Source organism: Mus caroli, chromosome 19 (genome assembly GCF_900094665.2).
Source record: "Mus caroli chromosome 19, CAROLI_EIJ_v1.1, whole genome shotgun sequence".
In the NCBI taxonomy this organism is placed as follows: domain Eukaryota; kingdom Metazoa; phylum Chordata; class Mammalia; order Rodentia; family Muridae; genus Mus; species Mus caroli.
In genome coordinates, this window is record NC_034588.1 from 43,592,136 (window position 1) to 43,606,754 (window position 14,619).

At 40.1% G+C, this 14,619-nt stretch overlaps 1 protein-coding gene across 5 annotated transcripts in view; it reads right to left on the bottom strand.

Annotated features, from left to right (window-relative positions):
* The window catches only part of Nt5c2 (5'-nucleotidase, cytosolic II), a 137,370-nt gene that overhangs the window by 37,326 nt on the left and 85,425 nt on the right, over positions 1-14,619 (bottom strand). For all 5 annotated transcript variants that reach the window (XM_029472571.1, XM_021151587.2, XM_021151588.2 and 2 more), the window contains exon 3: positions 508-581. In XM_029472571.1, the coding sequence (XP_029328431.1) occupies positions 508-581 (74 nt within the window). The remainder of the gene's footprint in view (positions 1-507; positions 582-14,619) is intronic.

Here is a 14,619-nt window from a genome sequence, read left to right on the forward strand (position 1 = left end):
TTCCAGGTCAGCCTGCATGAGTGAGTTCCAGGTCAGCCTGCATGAGTGAGTTCCAGGTCAGCCTGCATGAGTGAGTTCCAGGTCAGCCTGCATGAATGAGTTCCAGGTCAGCCTGTATGAATGAGTTCCAGGTCAACTTAGAGCATAGTGTGACATCTGTCAGAAAAAGTTTTTTTCTATTTTTGAAAAACAGCTTAAAAGAATTAGAGCCAAAATGCCCAAGTACACACATTAATGTATTCATTAATCTATAATTTTAGTAAAAAGGGTTTTTACAAGAATTTTAAAGTAAGTTACGACTTTTTCTAATTATCTGTACAAGCTCAGGAACCAACTCTCAAGAATACTGGGTAACTTCAATGTTCACAATCTCAATGGAAAAATAACCCGACAAGAGCTCATGCAGCCAAATAAATGATTCCATGAACAAGTGACCACTGAACTTCCTGTGGACCCACTGTTGCATCAAGATCAGCAGTTCTTAAGAGTTCAAAAGTCATTACTTACCGGCAAGGGTATAATCCATATCAAAACCAAAACACTTTATTTTTTCCATGGCTAAACTTCGGTTCACAAACACCCTATAAAAGAATAAGAAAATCATATCTTGATCAACATTAAAGTTTAATGACGCTATTTTACTATTTTTTATACTGTCATTTATTTTATTTTCCCAACTGACATTATATTATTGTATATATTTATGGTGTTTAACATGATGAATGGATATAACATACACAGTGACTACTGTACTAGGGACCAAGCAACTTAAACATGCCACGCAGCTAAGTCTCCCTCCCTCCCTCCCTTGCCTTTCTAATACACCAGCTCATTATTACCTGTGCTCACACTGTACCGTCAAGCCTTGGACAAATGGCTCCTAGATAACTGTAGTTATGTATCTCACACATACAATGAGTATACTCTCCATAGCTATGAATTTACCTTTTTTTCTTAAGTTTCAAATGCAAGTGATACTATGCAGTATATTCCTGTATTTGATGTATTTACTCAGTACAATGTCATCTAAGTTCATGTAAGTGGTTGCAAATGGTAGAATCTCCCTTTGAAAGCTAAATAATGTTCCTCTGATATGTTTAGAGAGTTCAAATTTACCCTACATCAATGGATGAATGCTGTAATTCGTAACGATGCAATGAACACTGGAGAGCAGTGGGCAAGGTGGGTGATCTCATTTTCTTTGGGTACTTTTATTACTTTGATTTCTTTGGGAAACTTGGTGCCATTTTTCACTGTGGATATAACAATTTATGCCAAACTTTTGTATATCTAATTGCGATATTAATTTGGACCTCTTAGATTAGATGATCTGTGATTTTAAATACTTTTTCATGTATCTGTTGGCAATTTACATGTCTTCCTAAGACATATAAATTGCCTATTTTTTTTTTCAACTGGGTTTTCTTTTCTGCTATTTGTCTGCTTGGAGACTACTAACAGTTTGATCCAGTGGTAAGGTAGGCCCACGCTGAAGTAATGAGGAGGTTAGCTAAGGCAGGAGTAGCAAATTCAAAGCCAGGAATTAAAAGCCAAACTTTGTAACATAACAAAAAATAAAGCTAGATGTGACAGCACGTTCCTGTAATCCCAGCAGTGGGGAGTCTAAGGCAGGAGGATCACAAATCACAAGCCAGCCTGGGCTGGCTACATGAGTTCCAGGCCAGCCTGAGCTACACAAATAGACCCTGTCTCAAAAGAAAACAAAAGCCCAAGCAAATAAACAAATAATATGGGAAATAAGTCAGGTGTGAAGGAACAGGCTGAAGCAGGCCAACCTCATGTTCAAGCCAGGCTGGGTCATACATGGTGTAGCCCTGTCTAAAATTAAAAAAAAAAAAAAAAAAAAAACCTCCAAGGTCTAAGGAGCTTAGCATATACAATGCCCTTGGTTCAATCTCAAGCATTACATAAAACCAAGCATGGAACATACACCTATAACCCAGGTGGAGGCAGGGTGGGCAGAAGTTCAAGGTGATTCTCAACTACATAGTGACCCTGTCTGTGTCTCTGTGCCTGTGTCTATGTCTGTCTGTCTCTCTCTCTCTCTCTCTCAAACACACACACTTTTAAAACTTTAGACTTCTTTGTGTTACAAATTATAATAAAATGGACAGTTTTAAAGAATGCATTCCCAAAGAATTGCTTAAAATAATTCAACTGAAGATGGAACACTATCATTTATTTTCTATGAAAACCATTTGCATCTCATGGATTTCACTGCTCCCACACACAGGTTAGCTCAGTAAGTCTGTTAGATTCTGAAAGAAGTATTACATAAAATTTTCATACTCCCCTTAAACTCCTCTGGGGAGGTAGGGGGCAGGTGTGGTGGCAAACACCTTTTAACTCAGCAGAGGCAGGCAGAGCTCGTATGAACTTGAAGTCACACTCACCTACATAGTCAGTTCTGGGTCAACCAAGTTTACACAGAGAAACTCTGGCTCAGGGTTACTAACCCACAGTCAAAATTTCTGACCCAGAACTGATCCTGTCTAAAAGAACTGCAGGGACAAAAATGGAGAAGAGATTGAAGACAAGAGCCGAGCATGGCTGTCCTCTGAGGCCCTACCTGCAGCTGACTGAGACAGACACAGATACTTACACACAACCATTGGACTGAAGTCAGGACCCCTATAGTTGAATTACGGGACGGCTTGAAGAAGCTGAACGGGGTGACCCCATAGGAAGACCAGCAGTCTTAAATTAGCCAGCTCCCAGGAAGCTCCCAGACGCTGAGCCACCAATCAGGCAGCATACATGGGCTGGTCTGAGGCCTCCAGCACACAGGTAGCACAGGAGTGCTTGGTGTGGCCGCGTGGGAGAAGATGTAGGCCCAAGGGAAGGGAGGCTAGGTGGGAGGGGAGCACCCTCTCAGAGGCAAAGGGGAGGAAGAATGGGAAAGGGAACCACGGGGGTTGGGGGTGGTAGGAGCAATGGCTGGAATGTAATTTTTTTTTTTTTAAAAACCTAGTTTTTGGAACATCATTATCTTGACTTAAGCATACTAAGAGAAAGGAAAAAGAAAATGTTGTCAGCTGAAAGAAAAAAGAACCTAGAGGAAGAGTGGCAGCTCCCCAAGCCTTTCTGTTTTAGTTCTTTGTTTCTAGTAGTTTGAGGTGCTAGAAAAGCAAACATAGATAGGGCTTGCACATCAAGCAATCATCACAAAGCAACAACTGCTACACACACACACACACACACACACACAGAGCTACTTAGCTCCAAATACCACAGTGATCCTCCTCTCAGGTTTTATCCTGTTTTTTCACTGAAAGCAAAATCTACCTGACGACTGACAATCCCCACCTACATAAATCCTTTTGAAAAAACACTGGAGAAAGACACAAAATAATGGTTCTAACTCTAAAAACCGAAAGCTACTACGGCTGAGGCTTTTCAACAGGCAAGGGGGCCAACTGGATGAAGCCTTGCTCAGAGCCGTAACAGCTGATGTGCCTAAAATACCCTCAGGGAACACAGGCAGCAAGGAGATGAGGAGGATTGCTCTTCCACCTCATATATCTTAAGAAATAGGTCCAGAACAACGTAGTTTTTAAAAAGCAACTTCAACTTTGATAGGAAAAAGATGTTAGCTGGTTTTAGGTGCAGCTGAGGTAGCAGGGAAGACAGTAACGCAGAAGAAATGTCTCAAAGCAAAGCTCTTTTCTTGGTCAGGGAAAAAAAAAAAGGCTGCACCTGCATAGCCATGGGAATCTTTCAAAGTAGACGCATTTTGAAAAGACAGCAAGAGCAGGGCACCCTTGCTAATGTTGGGAATAACATATTTCAGAAATATGAAAATCTATTTTTGCCAAAGTAATCATGGCTAAATATCCATCAAGTTGCATGTCTCACCCCTCTCTGAGTTGACTAATCACATTATCTACTCCATCAACACATTTACCGATGTGTGCTAGAATACACATCTCATTCTGTGACAAATATCACAAAATATCCTTTGGGAATAGTCAGAGCTACAAAACTTTGTATGTTCTTAAGATTAGAAAATAAGATCTGGCAAGTGGGTAAAAGCTCTTGCTGCCAAGCATGGCAATCTGAGTTCAGTCTTAGGAATACCATCAAAGAGGAGAACTCACTCGCTCAGTTGTCCTTTGACCTCTCCAAGTGCCTGCGGTGGCATGAGTTCCCACATACAAACATTTGCACGCAAACACGTACACACAATATATTAATAAAACATTTTAATTAGGAAAAATACATTTATGAAAAACTTGCATCAAATATCCTTTCCTTTTCATTCAAAGCAAGCACTCTAAATCGTAGCATCCCCTGCTAAACTTAAGAGAGCATCACTCCTATGCCCTCACTTCTGTTGTGATCTTTATGTGAAAACCTCACCTATAGTCTCAGCTTTCCTTTTCTTTCCCTAACTTAAACTATGAACATAGAAGAAGGTATACAGAAATGAAATCTAATTTGCTGTGTAAGCTAAGCTGTAATAAGCAAAGGAACAATTGTTACAGAGAACTAAGCCAAACACAGTTCCTGCATGTATATGCTAAGCTTTCCAAATACACAAATACCCAATGCTGAAAGAGAAGTCTTTGGCACAGGAGAAAATGTAAACCTAACCTCACATATCTCAGGATAGACTTCAACAGACACTTATCTCTCAGCTTGAGACTAATGGCCGTTCCCCACCGAGTTTACAAATTAAATGAAGTGTAAGATATTATGTCAACTACAAGGTATTAACAGAAAAACAAGCTCATTGACCCACATATTTCAAAACAAATCAATTTACATACTTGGGAAAAATCAAATTTTTCTACAAATACCAGGACCTTTCTGCAGATCTGCCTGTGGCAGCTTACTATGGTCTTACTAAACTATTAACTAGCAGAATAATTTCACCTATGTTCAAGAGCATAAACATATCTGTAAACATTAAAAGCATGCTTTAAAACATGTAATTATCACCCAAAACATCATGGCTAAACTAGGCATCCAATTATAAATCAGAATCATAAATCCAACTATCATCCAGAATTCCCACAGATAAGAGCTGTGAGCTAACACTCTGAGGATTAACAGGAGAAACAATTTCTAGGAGATACATACACAGGAACATTATAAAACTAAACACAGACTCCAGTAAAAACACCTTTAGCAATATTTACTATCAAATCCCACAGCAGTAAGGCAAAAAAAGCTGAAGAAATTCCATTCAGGTACAGATATTAGCTGCAAGAAATAAAACCATTACTATAATGTGCTTTAAGAATAGGGATCTAAGAGTCTAAGATTTAACATAAACATGCAACTTATTATATTTGAAATTCTGTAAACAGCAAACTACTGGTTTGGATCTGACTATAATTCAAAGCAAAATTACCTCATCTGTCACTGGTTTCCGTTTTGCAAACTGAAACTATCTGGGTAAAGCAGTTTCTGAAGTCACATAACAAGGTTCTTCTTAAAATCCCTAAAACAATTTTTGAGTGTGTGTGATGTTAACCTAACTTCTAAAAGACTGTTTAGCCCGAGCCAGGCCCCCTCCACACCATGTATCTTCTGAGACGGTGTGGGAGAAAACACCTCTGTGTCTAATTTAACGTGTCATTGGATATCACTGTTGCTCCACACAAATCCATTTGGAATAGAGTTTCTCTGGCAATGGTGAACTGCATCTGTAACTCCTCCCTTTGCTTGGGAGTCACAGTTTCCTGGCCAAGCGCCCAACAACAGTTACTGCAACAAGTGAGAGGACTGTAAAATGCTCTTGGGCGTCTATTTTCACTGTAAGCAGCTGCAGCGGTGCATTCAAACTGCTAGCAGGAAACTACTCCAAGTGCATCTGAGTAGGTAAACTCAAATTATGAACTATAATAAATTAGTGTCATGTCTGCAAATGTCACTTAGGTGGAGGCAAGATAACTGCCTGGGGGCTGGAGAGATGGCTCAGTGGTTAAGAGCACCAACTGCTCTTCCGAAGGTCCTGAGTTCAAATCCCAGCAACCACATGGTGGCTCACAACCATCTGTAATGAGATCTGACGCCCTCTTCTGGTGCATATGAAGACAGCTACAGTGTACTTAGATATAAAAATAAATAAATCTTAAAAAAAAAAAAGGATAACTGTCGGGGCTATAGAATGAGACAAAAACAGGAAAAAAAATGCTCTAAAACGTAGATTGTTTGTTTGTTTGTTTTTCAAGACATGGTTCTCTGTTTGGCCCTGGCTGTCCAGGAAATCATTTTGTGGACCAGGCTGGCCTCAAACTTAGAGATCCTCCTGTCTCTGCCACCCGAGTGCTGGTTCAAAGATGTGAGCTACCAGCACCGCCAGGGCATAAATGCAGACTTTTTGATGAAAACAACCTAGCTGCTTTTCCCCCCAATCTGTTCCTGTTCCTGCCTCTGCATCTTTCCCCACTCAAGCTTAAAGCAGCATCCAATTATCTATGTGCCCTCCTTCACACTTCCAAATGTCTTTAGAATCCATGTCTTTCACCCCATTAATTTTGCAAGGTCATAATTCTCCAGAAAACATTTCCCACTGGTCTGTCCTCATCCGGATGCTGACTGCTCTGAGGCAGGGCTGCTGGAAACGTGATACACAGACTAATGCTCTCACCACGAACATTTCACTAATCCAGGACACCACCCAGAGACTTCTATCACTTAGAAATTTTTATAGCAATTTGATAAGAGAAATAATTTGCTAATATAATAATAAAACGTCCTTTAATCTCAGCACTTTTGAACAAGGGAGGTTAGCCTGAGCTACAAGTGAGAACCTATCTCAAAAAAGGAACAAAATATTTTCTGTCTCTATGTAATTTGTTTTTACTATAGTTTAGAAGTATTATCAATTGAAAATGAATGGGAAATGTTAAAAGCTAGTTACTCTCCTCCTAAATTATCCTTAGTGAATGCTCAAAACTACTTAACTAATAAATTACAAGCTCTTGAATCTTCAAGGAGTTGAAAGCCTTTTATTATTTTGCTAAAATATTAAGTATGTATCATCCATACCATGTAGCCTTTCCTGTTATTACCTTATTGTTTGCTAGTTATTGCTTTATTAATCAAGCTGTTTAACACGCTTAAGGCTTTGTTTATGCTGTTAACTATACACTGTCCACTACTGTTATAGTCAAGTTTCTCTGTCACATGGCTCAACAGTTCAGAGCATGTTTATCCTTCCAGAACCGCGGACCTGAGTTCAGATCCCATTACCCTTATCAGATGCCTTCTAACCATTGTAACTACAGCTCCAGGGAACCTGTCATGTCCTCTCTGGCCTCTGTGGACACCCATACACGTGGTAGACACAGACACACACATGCACACATTTACAAAAGTGGAGTAAATCTTTTTTGTAAAGAAAAACTAGGAACAAAACACCCATGGAAGGAGTTACAGAGACAAAGTTTGGAGCTGTGATGAAAGGATGGACCATCTAGAGACTGCCATATCCAGGGATCCATCCCATAATCAGGCTCCAAAAGCTGACACCATTGCATACACTAGCAAGATTTTGCTGAAAGGACCCAGATATAGCTGTCTCTTGTGAGACTATGCCGGGGCCTAGCAAACACAGAAGTGGATGCTCACAGTCAGCTATTGGATGNATCACAGGGCTCCCAATGGAGNANCTAGAGAAAGTACCCAAGGAGNTAAAGGGATNTGCAACCCTATNGNNGNAACAACATGATNNACTAACCAGNACCCNGGAGCTCTTGTCTCTAGCTGCATATGTATCGAAAGATGGCCTAGTCGGCCATCACTGGAAAGAGAGGCCCACTGGACTTGCAAACTTTATATGCCCCAATATAGGGGAATGCCAGGGCCAAAAGAATGGGAATGGGTGGGTAGGGAAGTGTGGGGGGGGGCGCTATGGGGGACTTTTGGGATAGCATTGGAAATGTAATTGAGGAAAATACGTAATAAAAAATATTAAAAATTTGAAAAAGAAAAAGAAAAAAAAAAAGAAAAACTATCCTGAGGTGGGTTGCCTCTGGGTGGTAGAGTGTCTGGATAGCTGGCGGAAGTGTGACAGAGTATCTCACTGTGCCAAAGAGCTATGCAGCATAACGGCTTCTGGTGCTCAGATTGCTTTTCTATTGCATGGAAGAGATTTCACCAACAAATAATTCCATAAGTATTTTATCTTACATTATAAGTATTTTAACTATACATTCTACCATGCACATAAAATACTAAGTAATTCTCTTACCATTTGCTTGATTATAAATTTGAGACCAAAATCTATAGCCTTCTCAACACTAAACAAACACAACAAATAACAATAACTGGAATTTAAACTAGAAACTTAGTACCAGAATTTGAAAGCTTGTAGAGAGGACACATTCCTATTAATGGGCACAGGATTTCTTGTGGGAAAAATATATTGTTCTAAACTTAAAGAACTAGGGATACCATTTGGCTGAGTCTAGCAAGCACAAGACCCTGAGTTCAATCCCTAGAAAAATGAATGGCAAGAAGAAAAAATGAGAGGCAAAAGAGAGGAGAGAGAGGGGGAGCAGAGGGAGAAAAGAGGAAGGAAGGATGGTAGTGCTATCAGTTGCACAATTCTACATATATTAAAGCTACTGAATTTCACACTCTAAAAAGAAATTAAAATGGCGTGTTTACTGTATTCCAAAACAATGCCCCTTAGCAGCATTCTGTTAAGAACTTACAGATAAGACCTTCCTGGTCCTGGAGAGCAAACCTAAGGTCTGTGCTTGCTGTACAAACCACCCATCACTGGGCTTCACTCTACCACCTAAATGGATTCTGAAAAATTACCAGCTCTGACTGGGCATGGTGGCATACACCTGCAATCCCAGCACTTAAGAGGAGGCGGCAAGCGTATCCGTGTGAGTTCAAGGTCAGTCTGCTCTGCATAGCTGGTGCCAGGCTAACCAGGGCCACACAGTAAGACCCTCTATACAAAAACAAAACCAAACAAAAAAACCTTACGTTCAGATATGCACTAGGATTCTCAGAAATCATTATAAAAGCAAAAATCATATAGTACTACTTTTTACAGTTAGGACGGGACACATTTGGTCCCAGATCATACCAACAGAACAGCAGCTAGTGCTTTCTGTCTGAATAAAATGCCTTGCATCATTGTTAAGGTGAATTATATTGATTTTATTTACATAGATAATATTTAAAAGTTCAAGAATCTGCTCCCTTAGCACAGGGCACAGTGCTTCAATCTCCTAAAAAAAAAAAAAAAAAAAAAAAATTCACAGGGAAAAACCAACACTGAGACAACTATAGAACAAAATTTAAGATGATTCAGATTGACAATATCACCAATTATAAAAACTTACTTATATCACACACAAGTTAGAATAGGGGGTGGGTGTCCAAGAGCAATTAAGGGAGAGGGCAAACCTCCTCTCAGAAGTGAACAAGTCTCATCTAGAGGCTGTGATCTAAAGTCATACTACCAGGATAGTTAATACTGCTCCCAGGTGACTGAAAACAAAAATAAACCAAATCTAGAATTTAACCTGAATTCTATGTGGTATTTTACCCAGTATCAAAAGAAAAAAAAAGTATGTTAAACGTGGGGGAAAGCCTATGAAAACTGCAGATAATGGGCAATGTTATCTTTCCACCAAAGGCATCAGAAGTGCACTTGAAGAAAATTCATTTCAAATGCTGGGCATGAGGCAGTAAGCTGGCTCAGCGGGTAAGGTAAAGGAGCTGAGTGTGATCCCCAGGACTCACAGGGAAAAGTGAATCACCCCCACGTCTTCTGACTCCCACATATACACAAGGGTACAGCTGCATACAAACATATGCACCCCAAATTAATTACATGTATAAAAACTGTTGGGGTGGCACTGTCTAATCACTGATCTAGCATGTAGAGAACCTCCGCTTGCATAGGGATGGGGAGCATTCTAACAGCTTTAAGGGAGAGTTTACCCACTAAAAAAAGCTGGGAACAAAGCTGAGCAGGACTGCTTGGGCCAGAAGACACGTACAGCCTTGGCAATCTCTTTTTAGAAAAGGAAAGAGAGAATACAAATAAGACCCAACTGTATTACCTATACAGTTGCTAAGTTTTGACAGCTGCATACAATCCTACAATACTACCACTATTTCCTTCAACCCAAAAATATCATGGCCTTTCACAATACTTTCCCCAACTCCTGACCCTAAATTGCCACAAAGGTCACTGCTTTTTTTCCCTCCCCATGCCTGAGTAGGTTTGGGGGTGATGGTGCCATGGTATCATCCCTCAGGGCCATCCACCTCTGGGGGTTTGGTTTGGTTGTATGTGACTGTGCTGTGCTCTATGTACAGTTCCTGTGTGCATCTGTGGGGACATGCATGCAAACTGACATTAGATGTCTTCAACTGCTCTCCACCTAATTTTCTGAGGCATCGTCTCTCACTGAGTTGGCTACATATCAACTTGGCAAGCTGGCTAGCCAGTGAGCTCAAGAGAATCTTGTGTCTCCACCCCCACTTCATCAGTTGCTGGGATTGCTCCCTTGGCTTTTACATGGAAGCTGGGACTCGAACTCAGATCTGCATGCACAATGAGCACTTTACTGGTGACTCATCTCTAGCCTCTGCTCTCTGCTCATCATTACAGTATCCATGTAAATAGAGTCACATATGTGGCTGTACAGCCCGGGCTGTCCTGGAGCTCACTCTGTAGACCAGGCTGGCCTCGAACTCAGAAATCTGCCTGTTTCTGCCTCCCGAGTGTTGGGATTAAAGCGTGCACTACCACGCCCAGCCCCAAATCTGTCTTCTTTTATTTAGCATAGTACTTCTGACATTTATCCATGTTGCAGCATATATAATTACTTCTTTTATTCTTAAGACTCTATTGTATAGCTATTCCACAATTTGTTTATCCATCCAATTTGGGTTGTTTCCAGGTTGGGACTATTCTAAATGCTGTGATGAAGCATCATATATAAATCTTCAAGGACTCATGTTTTCATTTTTCTTGGGCAAATATTTTAAAAGTGGAATTACTAGGGTATATTTAACTTACTGCCAAACATTGGACTTGCTTTTCCCTTAGCTGGCATGAGGTACCAGCTGTGGTACACTGTGGTTTACTGACTGGTGTTAGGGCTGGAAAGCAGAGCCTCACACATGCTAGCCAAGCACTCTGTCACTTAGCTCCAGCCCTGGGACACACATCCTCCTAGCAGTATTTTTAGCTTTAGCCATTCTAATGTGTGTGCAATGGCATTTCATTGTGGTTCCTGCCCAGAGTCCCTGATGAATAAGCATCTTTGCGCGTGCTTATTTGGCATTTGTCTTTTTTTTTCTTCCCTACTCAAATGTTTTTTCCTCCATTTTTATGATATGTTGCCTGTCTTATTAAGAGGTTTTCATATATTTTGGATATAGGTTTATGTGAACACACTACATCATCAGATACAAATATAAGAATATTTTCTCACACTCTGTGGCTTTCTGTTTTTGTTTTCTTAGTGATTATCTTTCAAAGTTAGGTTTTGTTTGTTTTAAGGAAGTCAAATTTATCTATTTATTCTTTTATATGTTTTAACTAAGAAAATACTTTTCCTTATTTGAGGTGACATACATGTAGTTGGGTCTATAACTCATGTTGCATTGTTCCTCTATGTGCATGTAGTTTGTTTAAAAAGGAACATCTCAAGGCTGAAGGTGTAGCTCCGTCAGTAGGTTGCTTTCCTAGCACATGACAGTCCTATACATATTATATGGACTTTATCTGGCTGGCAGCACAATCGATCTGTCTATCCAGAATTACCACAGAACACAAGTAATGCATTGTGCATTGACCACTGACCTTACATCACTAGGCAACAGGAAAATGTCACCTCCATCACAATCTTATGAGGTCAGTACCAATATATGGCCTGCTTCTGTGAAGCATCATTTTATGGCACATGAATATTTCAGAGATGTCAAAAAGTAATAGACTGATGAATATTAATGATAAAAACAGTGACTGTAAAGATTCTAAACAAAGTCATACTGGCACACACAATTCCAACACTTGGAAAGTAAAGCAAGAGGACTAAGAGTTCAAGGCTAGCCTAATGTACAAAATGAGTTATAGTCCAGCCTGGGCTACATGAAAACTTGTTTTTAAAAAAATCATTCCAAAGCACAAAATTTATCCACTGATTTCTAAAAATAGCTACAACTTATAAAGCTAATTGATTTTGTCCCACCAGCCGAGACAGAGAAACCTAAAGGCCATCTTACCCTTTATGGTCTCCTTTTGATCTATACTCTTTCTCTAACATCTGGTTTATCACAAGGGAAAATAAACAATAATTACCTGTCCCAATGTTTAACTTTACCTAGAAATATAGTTCACCCTAAATCTACAAACACGTTTTCTAAATAACCACATGTACAAACAGATCTGACAAATGTACCAGCATCTGTGATAATCCCCATCAAAAAATGCTTTATCAGACGCAATCTGTAACAGTGCTGGAAGTAAAACAAACAAAAAGAACTACAAAAGCCTAAAGATTCAAGTGATATCATAAAACATCAAAATATAATGCCGAATTATTAATACCCCGGTTCTTCTCTTTCTTCAGTAATGAAGTTTTAAAGAGAGCAGTAGTAAAGTGGATCAATTAATTTTACTTTGGCCATAATAAAAAATGATTCAATTTAAATAAACCATGAGTGCAAGACCCTAGAGCCACTTCAGAATTCCTTACAGAGCAAAAGAACCAGCAACGGAACAGCTGCCAAGAAAGGCGAGAAATCAAACAGCCAGCAGTACCTGGCAGTTAACCTGGCACTTAATTAACTCATTACAAAGGTAACAAAAAGGAGACTCAATAACTCAGACTCTCAAACATCTGAGAAAATAATTAGAAAGTAAAAATTCACACAGCTATCTTACAGTCCGAGTGGAAGAGGAGTGAGAGATTACACTTGAAGTTATTTGTGCCTCTGCTGTCCAGAAACAGAAGCTGCTTTTCAACCTTTCACCCCATTTTCTAAAGGTACAATTTATTTTAAATGTCTTTAAAATCTTAAACTTCACTCAATTCTTTGTAGGCCACCACTGTTTGCTTCTAATCGTTATAAACAAAACCAAAACTGAGTTCCATAGGAGGAAAAGCAGGGCACTTCGTGCTGTCTCAGCACAGCACAGGACTTTACGATACATTGTATGTTGATACAAGCTAAGCTTCGGTGAATTTTGCTCCATCTGCCTCCACCTCCACACTCAGAGTGACAGCACTGCTTATTAATCTTCGGTTTACTCGGATACCATGTCTCTATGCAGAGAGAAAGCAGAGGAAGTGCAGTAAGCACACTTACCCTTCCTTGGACATTCTCAAAGCCTCCTTCCTCTGGATAAGAATGCAGGATCAACAAACAAGCCCCACTGGTCTCCTGAGAACTGTAGCGTATTTGTTAACGCTGAGAACGCAGGCCCTGAGAGGCCCAACACATTCAGGCACAAAAACACTAGACTATCTCAGGGACCAGTCTCTTCAGCTTTAAAACTTCAAACCCTACTATGAGGTGGGAAGTAAAGACCAGGAAAAACTACTAATCGCCTGGAATGTTTAACACTGGCCAGTTAAAGATGAAGACAATCCAAATGCAAGGTTCTGTACGAGACAGGAATCACTACTGGCAAACACAGAAAAAAGCAAATTTACCCCCTAAAGAGGCCCTCCAACAGTACACAAACAATGTGAGTTTCATAGAATGGAGCAGCCTTAGTAGGTCAAAATCATTCCCATTTATTTAGAGCCGGAAAAGAGCAGATAAATAATTAGTTTTAATGAACAGTTCAATTACTTTCCCCTCTTAGAAAATAAGCAGTGCAAGCTACCAGAAGGAAGTACCAGAAGGAGCCACACCATATTCCAGGGGAAACTAAAGTAGTTCCACACCACACTTTCTTCCCCGTGGCTTTATTTACTGTTTCTAAGGAAACACCTGTGTTAAAAATATATACAGGGCTGGCGAGATGGCTCAGCGGGTAAGAGCACTGACTGCTCTTCCGAAGGTCCTGAGTTCAAATCCCAGCAACCACATGGTGGCTCACAACCACCCGTAATGAGACGTTCTTTCTGGTGTGTCAGAAGACAACTACAGTGTACTTGTGTGTAATAATAAATAAATCTTTTAAAAAAATACCATTTGCCCAAAATATTCAGCTCACGTGAAAGGATATGATGAATCTCAGAACAAGCTAAAGTTTGAAAGAAAAATATCTGCAACATTCTGGCCTCCTGACAAAAATAGTGTACAGGGTTTCAGCAACAGGGGAAGAACTACATAGATCTAGTGACCTGGGGCTGTGATGTCAGTTCCTGGGGAGCAGAGACAAAGGTTCCTAAGTTCTTGATCCTTACTGAGTTCAGCGTCAGTCTGGGCAACTTAGTGAAACTGAAAAGTTAAAGGGGGGGGGGGGGCGGGCTGAGGGATGTTAGGTGGCACACACCTTTACTGCCAGCACGCAAGAGAAAAAAAGCAGGCAGATCTCTGTAAGTTCTAGGCCAGCAAGGGATACAAAGTAAGACCTTGTCTCCGAAAGAAAGAAAGAAAGAAAGAAAGAAAGAAAGAAAGAAAGAAAGAAAGAAAGAAAGAAAGAAAGAAAGA